Here is a 19,881-nt window from a genome sequence, read left to right as displayed (position 1 = left end):
TTGTAAACCTTGTGAATTTGGTGATACTTTGATTGGTTGTTTTGATTAATTGTAGGTGAAGAAAAGAAGAAAAGAAGAAAAGCGTGACCTAAGGAGCGTGGTTCAAGGAATAGAAAGTGTGGCCATCAAAGAAGAAAGTGTAGTGCAACAAACCATGGAACTCATTCCAAGAGCACCAAGCACTAAGAGAGCGCTACACTCAATTCCAAGGGACCAAGGCACAAAGCTCAGCTCACTTTGTGAGCTGAGCACAACACAAGGCCAAGAAATAAGGAAATGAGGAACCAAGCTCAGCTCACAAAGTGAGCATTATCGAGAGCGCTAGAGGAGAAATTCAAGAAAAATGATTTCCAAATGCATGCTCCAAGACTTGAACCCATGACCAAGGGGAAAGGGTGGAGGCGCTACTCTCATGGAAAATAAGCAAAAATTGGCCAAATGCACTCCCCAAGCTTCGAACCCCACACCTTGAGGAAGCAAGGAAGCAAGGCAACCAAGAAAAGGGGTAGCGCATGCTTCCCATGGGTTTCGAACCAAGGACCCTTCCTTGGATACACCAAAGCTCAGCTCACAAAGTGATGCTGAGCGCTACTTCTTGATGCATGGGGGCACATCTTGACACGGCCAGGAAAGGAGTGGAGCGCATGACACGGTCCAAGGGGCAGCACAACAAATTGGCACTAAGGCACCAATGCTCAGCTCACAAAGTGAGCTGAGCTCTCCCCTGATGCACCCCAAGACAGCAGCACGCTATCAATGCTTCCCCACACTAAGTGTCGAAGCTCAGCTCACTTTGTGAGCTGAGCACTCCCCTGGAAGCATATTACCCATGGGCTGAAAATTCAACCAAAAGTCCAATTTAATTCAAATCTTCACCAAATCAAAAGCCCATCCAAATTCCAATATCCAAGAATAGAAAGTGTATAAATAGGAGTTAGTTTGATGTAATTAGGGAGCTGAATTTTTATTTGGAATTTTTCTTTGAACTTTCATTTTTCATTTTTGAGCTTTTGTTTTTGAGTTTAGATTTCAGAGAACTTGGAAGGAGAATTGATCTCTCTTCTTCTTGGTTCCTTGCTGGAAGCACTCTTTACTTTTCTTGCTTTGGATCTTGGGTGGAGAATTGAAGAAATTCTGTTTCAATCTCACCTTGAGATCCCTTGTTTATTTTCTTTCTGCATAATTGAATTTGAATTTCTGTTTACTGCTTCTTCATCTACTTTGCTTCTGCAATTTACTTTTCTTTACTTCTTTTGCAATTGCTCTTGTTGGATCAAGGAAGGATTTGAGATCTAGACTTGTTATCTAGTCTCTTCCACTCCTGAGATCTCAACCCCTTTTAATTTGCTGCAACTTAAGCACTGCTTTCTAGTTCTTTAAATTCTCAAGTCATTTTACTTTTCTGTTAAGATCTACTTCACTGCACTTCAATTTTCTCTTTTATGTTTAATGCCATTTACTTGTTTCTTGTTTAATTCCTGCAAGTCCACACCCCAATCCCTTTTACAATTCAAGCAATTTACATTTCTTGCACTTTAAGCTTCAGTCATTTATATTCCTTGCAAGTTAAGATTCTGCACTTTATTTTACATGCTCTTTAAGATTCAGTTTCTTTATTTTCCTGCTCTATAGTTTGTTGCAATTTTCCCTTTCCCTTTTACATTCAAAGTAATTTAGTTTCTGTTAATCACAAACACTCAACCAATACTTGATTCGCTTGACTAAATCAACCACTAAACTAAAATTGCTCAATCCTTCAATCCCTGTGGGATCGACCTCACTCATGTGAGTTATTATTACTTGATGCGACCCGGTACACTTGCCGGTTAGATTTGTGTGTTTTGGTGGAATTTCCACCAAAATACTCATCAAATACTACTGTATAAAATCTACATCCAAAAACAATGTTATTGACAAAAAACAATGTTGATTGATAAACCACCTAGTTAACAAAATAATATTTTGGATTTGTTATGATAACAATGGATGTCTATTAATGTGGGCGGCTGAGCTTTTCAAAGCTTAACTGCTCAATATAAATTGAGAATTAATGAAGGTTGAATGTTTGAATTTTTGTATCTATAAATAGAGGGCAAATCCTCTCGTAACATACACACAACTGATAGTAATAAAACATTATTTACTCTCTTATACTATTCTCTCTCTCTTATATTCTTTACTATAATATTAGTAAATATATTAATTATATTGTGATAATAATTGTGGTGAATATTACTATTAGAGTTATATAATTATACTTTTTATTTTATATTTGTTACCTCTTCCTTATTTATTTATTCCACAACACGTTATCAGCACGAGACTCTGATCAAATTTTTAGCAAGACTCAGGTAACAAATTTGTATTATGTCGAAGCTCTCTCATCTTGAATTCAATGCTCTTGATATATCTAGAAATAACTATTTATCATGGATACTAGATGCTGAAATTCATCTTGATTCAATGGATCTTGGAGATACCATTAAGGCTGAAAATAATGCATCCCAGAAGGATAAAGCCAAAGCCATGATTTTTCTTCGTCGTCATCTTGACGAAGGATTGAAAAATGAATATCTCACATTAAAAGATCCTACAAATCTTTAGAAAGACCTTGAAGAAAGGTACAATCGTCAAAAAATGGTGATACTTCCTCAAGCCCGATATGAATGGACGCACTTGCGTCTACAGGATTTTAAATCCATAAATGAATATAATTCGGCAATGTTTTGAATCACCTCATGAATAAAATTATGTGGGGAAAAGATATCTGATAATGATATGTTAGAGAAAACTTTCTCGACCTTCCATGCCTTGAATGTGCTCCTGCAGCAGTATTATCGAGAAAAAGGATTTAAAAAATATTCTGAGTTAATTTCTTGCCTTCTTGTTGCTGAATGCAACAACGAGTTGCTCTTAAAGAATCATGAAGCACGCCCAGCTGGCGCCGCCCCATTTCTGGAAGTAAACGCGGCAAATCATTACCCCAGAAGAGGTAAATGGCAAGGTTTTAATAACAAGAAAAATTATGGAAGGAAAAGGAATTATGTTCAAAAGAGAGGATCTCACCAGAAGTGGGATAAAGAAAGAAATATTGGGCAAAATAAATCAACAGAGGATAAGTGTTTCCATTGTGGTGGAAAGGACCATTGGTCGCGTACCTGTCGTACCCCAAGGCACCTAGTCGATCTTTATCAAGCATCTTTGAAAAAAGACGACAAAGGAAAGGAAACGAATTTTGTTTCAAATGATGTTGCTGAAAATTCCACCACTCATTATGATGTATCTGATTTCTTTGAGGATCCTGAAGGAAATATTGGTCATTTGATCAATGATGAAATAGTTTAATATGTGAAATTGTTAAGTATCCATGTAAATAAATAATGTAAAGAACTTATTGTTAAGTTTTATTTTCTATGTATTTGAGTTTCAAATATGATGTATATAAATAATAAAATATTAATGTTTATGAATTTTGAAATCATTAAATGTGTCAAGTTTTAAAATAAAATTTTAGTATATGACATTATTTTTATGTACAGTGTTTCTTAAAAAAATAATTTCGATCAAGTATTCAATTTAACTGTGCATACTACTCATTTTATTATTATTTGTCTTTGAAGAAAATGGGAAGGATATATAATGAAGATGTATGCCTTGCGGATAGTGCAAGTTCGCACACCATTCTCAAAAGTGATATATATTTTACCCATCTTATGCCAAAAGAAGAATATGTTAATACTATTTTTGGCTCAGGCAATGTGATTGAAGGCTTCGGAAGAGCTATAATTTTGTTTTCCAGAGGAACAAATTTTATAATAAATAATGCACTATTGTCTACTAAGTCCCTAAGAAACTTGTTGAACTTTAAAGATATTCGCCGAAATGGATATCATATTGAGACTATGAATGAGGGAAGTCATGAGTACTTATGTATCACAACTCATGATTCAAATAAAAAGGTTATATTAGAAAAGTTGCCCTCACTTTCATCTGGGTTATATTATACCAAGATTAGTGCAATTGAATCACATGCCATTGTAAACCAGAAGTTTACTAGCCCAAATGAATTCATAACTTGGCACGATCGATTGGGTCATCCGGGAACAACCATGATGCGGAGAATTATTGAAAACTCCCATGAACATTCACTAAAGAACCAGAAGATTCTTAAATCTAGTGAATTTTATTGTGCTGCATGTTCTCAAGGGAAGTTAATTTTAAGGCCATCACCAGTAAAGATTGGATTTGAGTCCCCTGAATTCCTAGAAAGGATTCAAGGCGATATATGTGAACCTATTCATCCACCATGTGGATCTTTTAGATATTTTATGGTCCTGATAGATGCATCTTTGAGATGGTCACATGTGTGCTTATTGTCTTCTCACAACCTAGCGTTTGCAAAATTACTGGCTCAAATTATTCGATTAAAATCACAATTTCCAGAAAATCCAATCAAAGCAATTCATCTTGATAATGTTGGTGAATTTACTTCCCAAGCCTTTGATGCTTATTGTATGGCTAATGGAATAAGTGTTGAATATCCAGTAGCTTATGTTCACGCACAAAATGGGTTAGCAGAATCACTTATTAAACACCTCTAATTATTTGCTAGACCCTTGCTTATGAGAACAAATCTCCCAACCTCGGTTTGGGAATGCTATTTTACATGCTGCAGTACTTATTCGTTTGAGACCAACGAGTTACCATCAGTTCTCTCTTATACAATTAGCTTTTGGCCAGCAGCCAAATGTTTCCCATTTAAGAATATTCGGATGTGCGATATATGTTCCCATTGCACCACCTAATCGCACCAAAATAGGACCCCAAAGAAAATTGGGGATATGTGTTGGATATGATTCTCCTTCTATAGTAAGGTATCTTGAGATACAAACTGGGGATGTATTTAAAGCCCGATTTATGGATTGTCATTTTGATGAATCAAAATTTCCAACATTAAGGGGAGTGAATAAGCTTCCTAGAAAGGAACTTAATTGGAATGCATCATCGTTGATGCATTTAGATCCTCGATCAGGGCAATGTGAACTAGAAGTTCAAAAGATTATACATTTGCAAAGAATAGCAAATGAATTGCCTAATACATTTTTCGATACAAAGAGGATAACCAAATCTTATATACCAGCGGAAAATGCCCCAATTCGAATTGATGTCCCAGTTGGACAAATAGCCACTGAAGCAAATTCATGCCAGAAGCGTGGCAAGCCTGTCAGTTCCAAAGACAAAAATCCTCGAAAAAGAAAAGAGGTAAATACGATTGCTGTTGAAAAAGACATAGTAAAGACACCTGCAGTTGTCCAAAATTCTGATATAGTTTTAATGCTAGAAGATGTTCAGGTACCTAAGAGTTGTGAAAATGACGAGATCTCGATAAATTATGTCTTTACAGGAGAAAAATGGGACCGAAATAAGACAATTGTCAATGAAATATTTGCATATAATGTGGCATTAAATATCATGCATGAAAGTAAGGATCTTGAGCCAAGATCAGTCGAAAAATGTCGACAAAGGAATGATTGGCCAAAATGGAAAGAAGCCATGAAGGCTAAGTTAGACTCACTTGCAAACGTGAAGTCTTTGAACCTGTAGTCCGTACACCAGAAGATGTAAAACCTGTTGGATACCAATGGATATTTGTGAGAAAATGAAATGAGAGAAATGAAGTTGTGCGCTACAAAGCTCAACTTATAGCACAAGATTTTTCACAGAGGCCTGGTATAGATTATGAAGAAACGTATTCCCCTGTAGTGGATGCGATAACATTGCGTTATTTGTTCAGTTTATCTGCATATCATAAACTGCATATGCATTTAATGGATGTGGTAACAGCCTATTTATACGGCTCATTAGATCGGGATATCTATATGAAAGTCCCTGAAGAACTAAAGATATCTAAACCATCCAATGAATATTCACAGGGGTTATACTCAGTCAAATTGCAAAGATCTTTATATGGTCTAAAGCAATCTGGACGAATGTGGTATAATCGTCTTATTGAGTATCTGGCCAAAAATAGATTTAAGAATGATGATATCTGTCTGTGTGTTTTCATAAAAAAATCTGCATCTGGATTCATTATAATTGTTGTGTACATTGATGATTTAAATATCATTGGGACTTTTGAAGAGATTCCAACAATGATAAAAACTCTAAAAGAAGAGTTTGAGATGAAAGACCTTGGAAGGACGAAATTTTGTCTCGGCCTGCAGATCGAGCATATAAAAAATGAGATCTTTATTCATCAAACAACATACACAGAAAAGATATTGAAAAGATTTTATATAGATAAGTCACATCCCTTGAGTACCCCAATGATCGTAAGATCTTTAGATGTGGAAAAGGATCAATTCCGTCCTAAAGAAGAAAATGAAGATATCTTTGGTCCTAAAGTACCATATCTTAGTGCCATTGGAGCGCTAATGTATCTTGCCAATAATACACAACCCGATATATCATTTGCTGTGAATTTACTAGCAAGATATAGTTCCTCTCTAACCAGAAGACATTGGAGTGGAATCAAACAAATCTTTCGATATCTTCATGGAACGGTTGATATGGGATTATTTTATCCCTATGGATCCAAATCACAACTAATTGGATATGCAAATGCTGGATACTTGTCTGATCCACACAAAGGGAGATCTCAAACAGGATACTTGTTCACGTATGGTGGTACAGCTATATCATGGAAGTCTACGAAACAGACGATAGCAGCAACCTCCTCTAATCATGCTGAAATACTAGCGATACATGAAGCAAGTCGCGAGTGTTTTAGCTCAGGAGTTTGATCCAATATATTATGTCATCATGTGTACTAATTGATCATAAGATAGCTCTAACTGTCCTGTTTGAAGATAATACAGCATGCATTGCTCAACTTAAGGGTGGATATATCAAAGGCGATAGAACAAAGCATATTTCTCCCAAATTCTTCTTCACTCGTGATTTTCAAAATCAAGGGACAATTGATATCCAACAAATCCGCTCAAGTGACAACCTGGCAGATTTATTCACAAATTCACTCCCAAAATCCTCATTTGAAAGATTGGTGCATGAGATTGGGATGCGCGAATTTTGATATATTAAATGATGTCGACAAGAGGGGGAAACTGTACTCTTTTTTCCTTGGTCAGGTTTTTTCACATTGGATTTTTCTTGACAAGGTTTTTAATGAGACAGTCCCCATCACAAAGGATATTGTACTCGTTTTCCTTCACTAAGGTTTTTTCCCACAAGGTTTTCCTTTAGTAAGATTTTAATGAGGTATATTCTTAAATAGACATCCAAGGGGAAATGTTATGATAACAATGGATGTCTATTAATGTGGGCGGCTGAGCTTTTCAAAGCTTAACTTCTCAATACAAATTGAGAATTAATGAAAGTTGAATGATTAATGAAAGTTGAATGTTTGAATTTTTGTATCTATAAATAGAGGAAAAATCCTCTCGTAACATACACACAACTGATAGTAATAAAACATTCTTCACTCTCTTATACTATTCTCTCTATTATATTCTTTACTACAATATTAGTAAATATATTAATTATATTGTGATAATAATTGTGGTGAATATTACTATTAAAGTTATATAATTATACTTTTTATTTTATATATGTTACCTCTTCCTTATTTATTTATTTCACAACAGGATTTATAAATTTTAGGTTTTTCAAAAACCCTAGAAAAAAATTAGCGCGCATTTGAATTGCAATTTCATTTTCAGTTTTCATTTTTAATATTTTTCATTTTCAAATTTTTGTGAATAAAAGAGAAAATAGAATGTGAAAACAAAAAATAAGATTTTTTTAATAATTTATTTTTTTATAAAATATTGAAAATAAATAGAAAAATAAAAATGTTTTCAACTTAAAATATCTAATTGTTTGATAGTCTTAAGTTTTCAAGCCATAGAATAGGCAAATTCCATGACGCCTAATATTCAATGCACCTTTAAGTTATCCAAGGGAGAGGAGAAAAGAGAGAAAATGTGGATCAACTGCCAGTTGAAGAAGTTGAAGGACCACAGACGTTAGACAATTGTTGATCAACTCAACTAGAAGAAGCAGCAGCTTCCTTGTAATTCTCTGCATCACTGGTTTCATTCGTATCTAAGTTTGGCGCTTTTGGGAGCAGTCCCAGAAGTTTAAACATGAGTTGATCGGCATCGAAATCATTGTTGGGAGTGGTGAGGAGCTTTTCGCCGGTGAAGATAGAATTTGCACCAGCAAGAAAACATAGTGCCTGCTCAGGCATGGAGAACCGAACTCTACCGGCTGATAACCTGACCATTGCTTTAGGCATTATGATTCGCGCTGTGGCTATCATTCGAATCATCTCCCATATTTCAACAGGCTGAAAAATAGCATAGAAATGTCAGTATCTAGTTTTAGGCAGCCTTGATGTTGCCAACAATCCCAACATGGCTTAACGGCAAGCATCAACCACTTGTATTATCATTGCCAATACAAGTTTGATGAGAACTAGTAAATAGAAAAAGTAACTAGAACCAACTTTTAGTTAGTCAACATTAGCCAAACTTTGTTTTAGGCTTTATAATTTACAGTCTAGAGTAAAAATTTATGATATAGGGTCTAAAATTTAAGATAAATAAAATAATTTTTAAAAAGTTGGCTGATATTGACTAAAAAAAGTTGGCTCCCTAGCATTACTCGTTTCGCAAATCGACCAGTAAGATTAACTAACCTTCTGATCCTCGAGAGGGGTTCCCTTTACAGCAACAAGTGCATTAATAGGAACACTCTCTGGATGAGAGGGGAGTGTCGACAATGTATGTAACAAACCTACGCGGTCCTCCTCTGCTTCTCCAAGCCCAATAATTCCTCCTGTCAAGCGTAAACAATTCTCGATTGGTCAGTAAGACTATTCAGAAGTAAGTCCTTTAATTGTTAGTCACTTGTAAGGAGCTTACTTCAATATAATGTCTAATGTTCAAAATAACTTAATAATACTGTTTATCCTAGAACTAAGAGTAAAAAAGAAAAGTTCAAAATGAATAAGATCTTTATATTATGATCCTTAGCACATAGAAAAAATTAGAATGGATAAACTTCTTGCAGTATATGTGCCTATTCTACATATGAAAGAAATCGAAAAGCTATATCACATCCATCTGGGAAAATTTGATTATAAAGTTAAAGCAAATTGCAAATAAGTTCCATTGTGTTTAATGTTAACATGATTACCAGAACAAACATTAATCCCTGCATCACGAACAAATTCAAGGGTTTTTAGGCGCTCATCATATGTCCTTGTTGTAATGATGTTTGGATAATATTCCCTTGAAGTATCAAGATTGTGATTATAGGCTGTGAGACCTGCCTGCTTGAGTTCAACAGCTTGCTGTTTCTCCAGCATGCCAAGGGTGCAACACACCTCCATCCCCATATCCCTACAATAAAGAGCTCAAATGTTATCTACATTTACCTGATAGGGCGTGTGGTCAATGTTTTCACAGGAATTTTACATTAGAAATCTTATATTAGAATATTTTTTCAATGTAAATTCCCAAAAATGTGAAAACATTCCACGAATCACGCACCCCTATAAGTTAAGCGCATTTCATTTGAAATCTGATAGACCAAACTTATAGTATATTTTTCAGATGATAGTATTGTATTACCTTATTTCTTTTACATATTCAAGGATCTGGTTGAAGTTGGTCTTCCTTCCTATAGTGTCCCTCCATGCCGCACCCATACAGAAGCGAGTGCTCCCGGCCTCTTTTGCCTACAGGATAATGAACTTCCATGTTACTCAGAAACATGATACTTTTTAACTAATAAATGTTCTGGGTTCCAAATGAACATCGAACACTTCTCCATGTCATGTTAACTAATATCAGATCAATGGAGCTTTATAAAGACGAATAATGGCATCACAATGTTGCAGGCTAATATGAAGTAGAATACCCGTAATCATAGATAGCATCAGAATTACAAGTTTTACCTTCTTGGCAGCCTCAATAACAGCATCTTTGTTCATAAGTCTTTGGGACTTGAGTCCTGTGTTATACCTAGAGGATTGAGGACAATAGGAACAATCTTCACTACACCCTCCTGTCTTAATAGAGAGTAGAGTGCACTGCTGTACTTCCCTAAAGTTTTGAGCATGCCTGTGAACTTGAGCCTGATAAATCACCACACACACACACACACACACCAAACACTGAGCTTCAGTAAATTAAACCAAATTTTGATTATGCTGCTATTCCACAATAATAAACTTTCCTTGATGGGTTTTGCTTAGGCACTTCAAAATACAGAAATAAACTTGGGTTTATGTTAAAAGTATTTATGCTAACGTTCTAAGCTTTTGGCATGTTATTGGGTGCAATATTTTATTGTCAATTGTATAATTATGCATTATGGAGTTCCAAATTAAAAAACAATTATTTTTTAAACAAATTTCTGTTAAAATCTGTTAATAATTATAAATGCAAAATACCTACTAGTTTCCAATAAAAACTTTTCTTGATGGGATTTCCCTCAAGCACTTCAAAATCAAGTTTTGCATGACCCCATTAAAGCCATAAAGAGAAATAAACTTTATAATAGTTACCCCATGGAAGAGAAGATCGAGAATGGGTGAATCATAGATGGATTTGACTTCGGTTAGGGTCCAATCGTTTCTGGGGCCTTCTTTGATGGTCCTCTCGGCTTGAATGGCAGCATCTGAGGAAGAACTGTAGCCATGACAAGATTGCAGAACCCCAATGGAGGGTGTAAGATGATGAGTTCTTCTGAAAATGGGTCTCACCAGAAACATGATTTTTGAATTCAGCTGAGAAAAGAGAGAAAGTTGAAACTAGATGAGAGTAATATGAGAGATTGAGGCTAAATCACTTCCTTGAAAGTGCTTTCAGTATGCAGATTGCGGCTGCTTTTGTTTATAGAGAAGGGAAATTGAGAAAGGGAGATTTAAACACAAAATCGTATTTAATAGAACAGAGATATTGTGTTCAGACTTTAGAGATATTAAATTAGTATTTTATAAAGATACAAAAATACTAACGAGAGATGATTTATTTTTTATTTTTTTTATTTTTGTTAATTTTTTATAATTATATTTTTTTTATTATTATATATATATTTTTTAAATTTTTGAATAAAATAATAAAAATAAATTGAATTTTTATATGAAATTAGATGACAATAATATCTGCCCTGTAAAGTGAGAAGGATGCTCAGATCTGCATATATCATGTTTCCTAGAAAAACAACTTTGCCTTTTGTTGTGAACTCGATTATGATTGCGCATTGGAGCTTTCTGGTTAGCACTGTTCTACTTAAAATTCTGTCATTTTGTGTTGAAGTATAAATTCCCAAGTTAAGTGAAATTCTTACTGTGGTCCAAGTATGCAGTTCAAACATATAACAATTTCGAGTCAGATATTAAGGATTATGAAGGTTAGCCATCTTTTGCAATAATTTTATGTTAGTTTTCTTTTATATACATTTAAAGTTCTTTGGGCTTAGGCTCTTAGCTCACTTAATAGGATAATACTTGGATCTTGATTGCATTGAAAATTCTTCTGAATGCAAAGAAAAATCATAGGTGTTACCTGCTGTATTTAATGAGGTTGTATTTTTACTTTTTAGATTAACAATATACAAAACTTGAAGTGTACAGGTACGTTATATGTATATAACAACAACAATAACAAAACCTGTGGTATCATGTTTTCTCTAATTTTCACTTCTATGTTAGAGTTCATCGTTCCTATGCTAAACTTATACACCATGTACTCTATCTTAGTGTGACTTATGCATAGGCCTTATACTTTTAAATAAAAAACAACATACTGAGTTGTAAAATTTCTAGTTTAGGTTAATAGTATCAGGTTGTGTTCAAATATAGAATTCTTTTTTCTTCTTTGATTTTCTACTACCAATAATTCTTAGGTAATGACTTAAAAAACAGTTTGAATGTGAAAAACTCCTCCAAAGCAAATCAGGCAGCTCCCCTAAGAACAAAAAAGACTTTTTGATACAGGTACTTGCACCATGATTGTTTGCCTTGTCCATACGATGTTCACATGCTGATTTTTTCACTAGAAAATTTATGAGAATTACTTTGTCAAGAGCTAGTAATTAGAAGTACCTTTCTTTAGAAAATACTAATTGTTTCCATGAAGCATTAGACAAACAAAATAATGTTATTTTATTATTTTTATGAAATAATGAAAGTTTTATCGAGGGAGAATAGCTATAGCTTTAACTAGAGCATTTTTGTTTCTTGAAAGATGATACCACTCGACAATTTATTATTTTTATTTTTAGTTTTGTCTCTTCAATACCTTAGATGCATCATTTAAGGGCTTTGGTGATCTTATAGAAGGTAGCTCTAGATTGTTTACTTTGCTTATCATTGTTTAGTATCATAAGGCTAAAGCAAACTGGTCACAGCTTGACAGTTAAACTTATTATGGATAAAATTTCAACAAAGTCCAAAGGTTATGCATTAGTTGAGTACACCACAGAGGAGGCTGCAAGCATAACATTGAAAGAGATGAATGACAGGGTAAATTCATCTCTTTTTTCTTGCTATTGAATCTCACATTAGACCAAGACACAACAGAGGTAGCAATAGACAAAAGTCCTTCAAGTACCGCCTATTTGACTCAACCTTCTGATTATAAGTGAAGATAATACATCGTTTATTATATTCTCAACTTTTTTTCTCAATATCAAGATTTTTTAGCTATTTTCTTTGTTTTCTCGTCTGTTTCAGAGTCGATAGTCATACTCAATGAGTTGAATAGGACTTATACTTGACCTATATACAAGTAATTAATGGTTTTTGTGTTACATAATTCAAATGGATTCAGCCTAGTTGAAAAGTCTAGTTGAGTAGTAAAGTCTTTGTACAAGAAATGAGCCTAGTTGAAATTGTGACATGATGTTGGATGGTTGAGATAGGAGTTTAAGGAAAATACCAATTGGATTTGGAACATATATCATGTATTATATTATGAATTAGCAATGAAGCTTTTGCGAACTTTACTTTTGGACTAAATATAATTATTTTCGTCAATAATTGTTCCATCAGGCTTATGAGGATTGTAAAGCACCATGCTTTATTGGTTAATTAGTAAAATATGAGAGTTAAGAAATAAGGAGTAGAAGGGAAAACTAGGGTGATTAAACCTAGAAGGTAGGAGATGATTCAGTAATGCCTCGGGTAAGCAATTAGTCCTTGCTTTTGCTTAGAGAAGCAATCATTCTTTTATGTTTCTGAAAAGAATTCCTTTAATAAAGATTGCTTCTGCATAGGAAATGCTCGGACAATTATTCGCTTTTATGTTTCTGAAAAGAATTTTTTAACAAAGAACTCAGACGGTCCGATTTCTCCCTGTCCCATACTTGTGTCTAACACATGTATACATCATAACCAAGCACAACTCACAGTCCTGCAATATCAAAAAAAATTAGCCACAATTATTCTAATATATTGGAATTGGGATAATTGGTTCTTTAGAATTTTTCACCATGTTTTGTATGACAGTTTGATAATTCCTTGTGTAGTACTATTTGAAAGTTGTTTTTTCTTTCAACCAAAATTAGTTCTCCCAACTTATGATGTTGGCTGGAATTTAAGTTATTTATAAACTATCATATTGTGGTCAGAGTGATTTTATATAGCACTTTTTTTATTTTTTCTTGGGTTGAGAATAATATTTTTTTTGGATTATGAATTGTTCGAGATATTATTTCCAAATATGGCATCGAAATCGGATCTTTCGATTTATGAGAAGTACAAAAATTGGTCCTTTCAATTTGTGGATACAAAAATCGAACCCTCCGTTCTCTAAAACAAATATGATATTTAAATATCTCAACAAAAGAGATAGATGTATGCAATCTTTCAAACCGATAATATTAGAATATATATATATATATATATATATATATCTTTTGCTCAAGATAATAATAAAAAAAAGGTTTTGCTTGTCATGTTTTAAAAATAATGAGTACATTGATTTTATAAAATTAACAGTTTTAAACATTTAATTTTTTAAACAAAATTCTGAAGCCCGTGCCTTTTTACCCTAAACAAGAACCTAAATTTACAACCATGAAATTATTATTTCCGTCCATGCCATCATGTGCACAAGCATTCAAGTGAAAATTTGAGATTCGTTGAAGCATCTATTCATGGCTTTGCATTGAAGGAATAACCAAATGTTGTTGCTGCACCTGCAAATCCCAGCAGATTCCAACAATGTTTCATTAGTCACATGGAAGATATGATCTTTACATTAAACCATAGAACGGAGGGGATAGGACACTTGGAAAAGTGAGGAAATGAGTTAAGAAGAGATAGAACAAAATAACTTAGAACAAATCCTAAAACAGGCTTATAAACCAAAGTGCGTATACAGAAAGTAATTTAATTATAAATAAAACGACCTCACTCAATTGAATCTTATTACTTTGAATGAACCAGATAATCAAGCTTATATAATGAATCCATGACTCCACGCAAATATGATACAAATTCCTATAATCGTAATGCTCATTTTTCATTTTCCATACTCCATTTTACTTTGTATTCCATCATAGTGCATTAGCACCTTGAAAGAGCTCAAATAATTTCCACAAAAACAGGTCTAGACTAAAGTCACAAATTCCACAAAACAGGCTCTGCAAAACTGGGTTTTCTATTTTACAGCAATAAAAAATAGTTATACATTGTACTATTGATACAAGTACAAATGGCATAGCTAATGTTAGTCTAAACTGAAATAAAATTGTTGAAGTCTTGTTTCAACATCGCTTCTAAACATAACACTGATTCCTAAATAAACTATATCTATCTGTCTAAAGAAGTATACTTGTGGACGTAAAAAAGTAAAAACTATACAAGCTGTTCCTATTCGTAATTGTAGGTCTAAACAATATACCTATGAGCTTCTAATAATATACAACAAACATATAATTACATAACTCTTAAGGTTTAGGTGGACCTTGAGCGGAATTTTGTGCTTTGTCCACACTTTGATCCTGACCAGCTTATGCATAAGAAAGTATTTTGGAAATGTAAACTAAGCCTAGAGGCATCTCCACCTTAGTTTTCTGGTCAATTGGTCATCCTAAGGTTTAAAGAGGTTTGTGCTCAAGGAGGATTCCAATTGGAAGTAAAATCTAGGCTTCAAAATCTAAGTCCTGGGACCACAATGGCTAGATGGTAGAAGAGTTCTTTTAGAAAACTGTAGCATAATAAGAGGCATAATAGTAGTCATGAACCCTCTCTATTAAAATTTTACTCTTTTAAGTAAAAGGCATGTGAATGGTTATATATTGAATACTAACTCCTCCAATCCTCTTACCATTGCTTCAGAGTTCACAGAAGATAAGAATTAAAGGGTTAAAAATTGATTAAGCATGTCTTCAAGACTTGGGAGAGACAGGGAGGGCGAGCTTTACCTGGGAACTAATATAATTCAGTGAACCCTGATGAACAAGCTGCAAAATACATAAGCCAACAACACAGAAACCAATACAGATTAAATATTGAACTAAACCTTATTTACCAGAATAACAATTCTGAAACATAAAGTAGAACTCCATAAGGGTTATGCAATTGAAATATTAACCTGAGTATTTTGACCCGCTAGACCAACTTGATCTCGTCTAACAGATCCATCGCCAGTTCTAGCAGATCCTTTGGTGTCACCCTGTAAGAATCATTGTTCAACAGAAAATGGCAGTTCCATTGGTAAAATGGTTTGAGGTAAACATAAAGCAATACAACTAAACAGGGGGTGTAATTAACTTACCTCCAACTGCGATAATCAGCCATGTTTGAACATCACCAATCAAATAAGAGAGAAAAGAAACAGTCAGAAAAGTTTAACACACACATTCATTGAATAGGAACCCCCCCCCCCCCCCCAAAAGCCCCATGCTCCCATCCAACCAAAGACTTGTATGGAGAAGGAAATGGAAAGTGAAAACTAGGAAGCATAAAATTCATATTTCTCAGTTGGGTTTTAGGCTTTAGAAGAGACAAAATCTCAGTTCTAACAAATATACATGAAGTATGGAGAAATGCTGGATGTAAATACTAGTAAGACAGAAAACCACAAACAGTATGACGTGAAAGCAGTTATTACTTATTAGTGAAACTAGCATGAGTAGTCATTAGCAATTTGTTAAAACATTTATAGGGAAAAGCTGTTGTACTTAGCAATCACAATAAATTATCACCCTATTATCTATGTAGTCAGGAGAATAAAGGAAAATAGAGACAGGAGAATAAAATGTCACTAAAAATACCTCTCTGAATCTTGCTAGGTACACTTTAAGAGGTTCTATGTAGTCTTCAAATCCTAAAGTGGCCATCGCCCATAACAAATCATCTCCATTAATGGTCTTCCTCTTCTCTTTCTGGCACTTCTCACATGCCCTAAACACCCAAATAACCAGACTCCAATTAACATAAACAAACTTAGCAATGTTAACAAAACACAATTTTAACATACAATAATGTGTAAGCTAGTATTTAAGCATAAGCTACAATGGACTCAAAATAAGCTTAATCTAGATAAACACAACTTATCCTCCTACCCCTTAACAACCATCAAAGAAAAACAATTGTTCATGTGATACTCATTAGACATTTCGCAAAAAGAAAATTGAAAGCAAGAAACAATCATGCAATAATCAGTTGGTAGTAGTAACAGTGTAGTGCTCACTCGCTGGTGATGAAGCTGATGAATTCCGAAACGCATTCCTGCATTGTGTCCTTGGCGTCCTTGGCGATCTTGCCATTGGCAGGGAGCCCCTTTTTCATGATCCTGCTGATGTTGGCGATAGGGAGGAACCTGTCCTGCTCCCTTGCTCCTGCACCACATAGGCCGCCGGAAGAAGACTCCTGCGGGCTCTGCTCTCCTCCACTCTCATGGCTCCCGTTCGCTGGACTCGTCGGTGCATCCGCCATTGCCAATTAAAAATCCTATCCAATTGAAAAAAAAAAAAAAAAAACAAATAACACAAAAAAAAATTCAAATTACAAAATGCAAATGCAAAATCAATGCAATGCTGTTGATAAATATATGTATTTGGTGATTGTAGAATGAAACGCCTAGAACAACCAGAAATTAGAACTTGACTTGGTTGATGTAGTTGAATGGGTGACCTTTGTGAGAGTGAGCGAGTGAGAGGGAGAGGTTTTGTATTTGGCGGGCGAAGAAATTGTGAGAGGTGATTGGTGGCAACTGGCAATTTGTGAGGGCAATCGAAGGAGATTCCAGAATAACCTAAGAAGGGTTTTGATTTTGGCTTTTCTCACAATCCCCGCCGTTCATTTGTTTTCTATGATTATATATATATAAATTTTTAATTTTGATGCACTATATAAAATAGTCTAAAAAAATGGATATAATCGTATAACTATGTAAAATGTTTTATACTGTAAATTAGTCTATCAATTTTTTTTATCGAAAATAAAGAGACTCGAACTCACAACCTCCTAGATAAATATAAAAAAATTATGTTATTTAAACTATAACTCGTTGACTAGTCTATCAAAATTAATATATATATCTTAATTTTTTTTCTTAATCTTTAACTATTCAATATTTTTAATATATTTTTTTATTTTGTTAAATAAAATAAAATAAAAAATTATACTTTAACAAATAATTAAATATAATTAAAAAATATAATTCTCTTTATATATAAAATATTTTTTATATTAAAATTAATTATTAATGTATTTATGTATATATAATTTAATTTATTTTTAATATATATTTTATATTAATAATTAATTTTAGTATACATGCGCCATAGTTGATATATATAAATATATATGTGTGTGTGTGTGTGTTACGGCCTGGCCCAAATTCTTCACGGGTTGGCCCGACCCGAGCACCACCCGACCCAGACGGTCACAGGTGAGGCGCCCCGCAACCAACCCGGACACGCGTCCCAGACAGCTCATTTACGGCTGTGGGAGAACGTCCCAGAGAAAGTGGGCCTGTCCTTGTAGGGCCCACCCCTGACACAATATATAAGGGGAAGGATTTACCCTTCCCCCAAGGTACGTCACATATCACATCATCCCTTTTCGCCTGCACATTTACTGACAAGAGCGTCGGAGTGTCTTTGCAGGTGACACCCCTCTTTTTGACACGAAGTACTCAGGACCTCACATACACCAGCCCGACAGTCCACGACCTGGCGAGCCCCTACCACTTTAATTATGTAAAATTCATTGCTCTTTCTTTCCCTGGTAATGGCGCCAAAAACATGATGCCAAGACCATGGTTCACAACTCCGTGTAACTAACCAGCAAGTGCACTGGGTCGTCCAAGTAATACCTTACGTGAGTAAGGGTCGAATCCCACGGAGATTGTTGGTATGAAGCAAGCTATGGTCACCTTGCAAATCTCAGTTAGGCAGATATAAATTGATAATGGTGTTTTCAAATAATAATTAATAGAATAGGGATAGAAATACTTATGTAATTCATTGGTAAGAATTTCAGATAAGCGAATGGAGGTGCTTTCGTTCCTCTGAGCCTCTGCTTTCCTGCTATCTTCATCCAATCAGTCTTACTCCTTTCCATGGCTGGCTTTATGTGATACATCACCATTGTCAACGGCTACTTTCGGTCATCTATCGGGAAAATGATCCAATGCCCTGTCACGGCACGGCTAATCGTCTGGAGGCATCACCTTTGTCAATGGCTTCATCTTATCCTCTCAGTGAAAATGGTCAACGCACCCTGTCATGGCACCGCTATTCATCTGTCGGTTCTCGATCATGCTGGAATAGGATTTACTATCCTTTTGCGTCTGTCACTAACGCCCTGCAATCGCGAGTTAGGAGCTCGTCACAGTCATTCATTCATTGAATCCTACTCGGAATACCACAGACAAGGTTTAGACTTTCCGGATTCTCTTGAATGCCGCCATCATTCTAGCTTACACCACGAAGATTCTGGTTAGGAGATCTAAGAGATACTCATTCAGTCGAAGGTAGAACGGAAGTGGTTGTCAGACACGTGTTCATAGGGAATGATGATGATTGTCACGTTCATCACATTCAGATTGAAGTACGAATGAATATCTTAGAAGCGAAATAAGATGAATTGAATAGAAAACAGTAGTACTTTGCATTAATCTTTGAGGAACAGCAGAGCTCTACACCTTTATCTATGGAGTGTAGAAACTCTACCGTTAAAAATACATAAGTGAAAAGTCCAGGCATGGCCGAATGGCCAGCCCCTCTGATCTAAGAACCAGGCGTCCCAAGATGTCTAATACAATAGTAAAAAGGTCCTATTTATAATAAACTAGTCACTAGGGTTTACAGAAATAAGTAATTGATGCATAAATCCACTTCCAGGGCCCACTTGGTGTGTACTTGGGCTGAGCTTTAACTTTCCACGTGCAGAGGCCATTTGTGGAGTTGAACGCCAGGTTTGGATCCATTTCTGGCGTTCAACTCTGGTTTTTGATCCATTTCTGGCGCTGAACTCCAGAATTGGGCAGAGAGCTGGCGTTAAACGCCAGTTTGCGTCATCTAAACTTGGGCAAAGTATGGACTATTATATATTTCTGGAAATCCCTGGATGTCTACTTTCCAACACAATTGGAAGCGCGCCATTTTGAGTTCTGTAGCTCCAGAAAATCCACTTTGACTGCAGGGAGGTCAGAATCCAACAGCATCAGCAGTCCTTCTTCAACCTCTGAATCTGATTTTTGCTCAGGTCCCTCAATTTCAGCCAGAAAATACCTGAAATCATAGAAAATCACACAAACTCATAGTAAAGTCCAGAAATGTGAATTTAACATAAAATCTATTAAAAACATCCCTAAAAGTAACTAGATTCTA

General features: G+C 34.9%; 2 protein-coding genes across 2 annotated transcripts; both read right to left on the bottom strand.

Moving 5' to 3' along the window:
• Positions 1–7,801: 7,801 nt before the first annotated feature.
• BIO2 (Radical SAM superfamily protein) lies at positions 7,802–10,996 on the bottom strand. Its single transcript, XM_016320259.3, has 6 exons — positions 10,595–10,996; positions 9,983–10,162; positions 9,657–9,763; positions 9,220–9,425; positions 8,720–8,859; positions 7,802–8,368 (listed from the first exon to the last, which is right to left on the bottom strand). The coding sequence occupies exons 1-6, from the start codon at positions 10,799–10,801 to the stop codon at positions 8,066–8,068; spliced, it is 1,143 nt and encodes a 380-aa protein (XP_016175745.1). The 5' UTR covers positions 10,802–10,996; the 3' UTR covers positions 7,802–8,065.
• Positions 10,997–13,963: 2,967 nt separating this feature from the next.
• Positions 13,964–17,339, bottom strand: LOC107618249 (nuclear transcription factor Y subunit B-1). The gene is made up of 6 exons (XM_088499561.1): positions 17,133–17,339; positions 16,734–16,993; positions 16,315–16,444; positions 15,633–15,713; positions 15,463–15,501; positions 13,964–14,232 (listed from the first exon to the last, which is right to left on the bottom strand). Exons 2-6 carry the CDS (start codon positions 16,976–16,978, stop codon positions 14,185–14,187), a joined length of 543 nt encoding a protein of 180 aa, XP_088355687.1. The 5' UTR covers positions 16,979–16,993; positions 17,133–17,339; the 3' UTR covers positions 13,964–14,184.
• Between the last annotated feature and the right edge of the window lie 2,542 nt (positions 17,340–19,881).

The sequence above is a fragment of the Arachis ipaensis genome, chromosome B9, assembly GCF_059453495.1.
Source record: "Arachis ipaensis isolate K30076 ecotype BB chromosome B9, ASM5945349v1, whole genome shotgun sequence".
Classification (NCBI taxonomy): Eukaryota; Viridiplantae; Streptophyta; class Magnoliopsida; order Fabales; family Fabaceae; genus Arachis; species Arachis ipaensis.
Note: the sequence above shows the minus strand (reverse complement) of the source record. Positions and strands in the feature narration are given on the sequence as shown.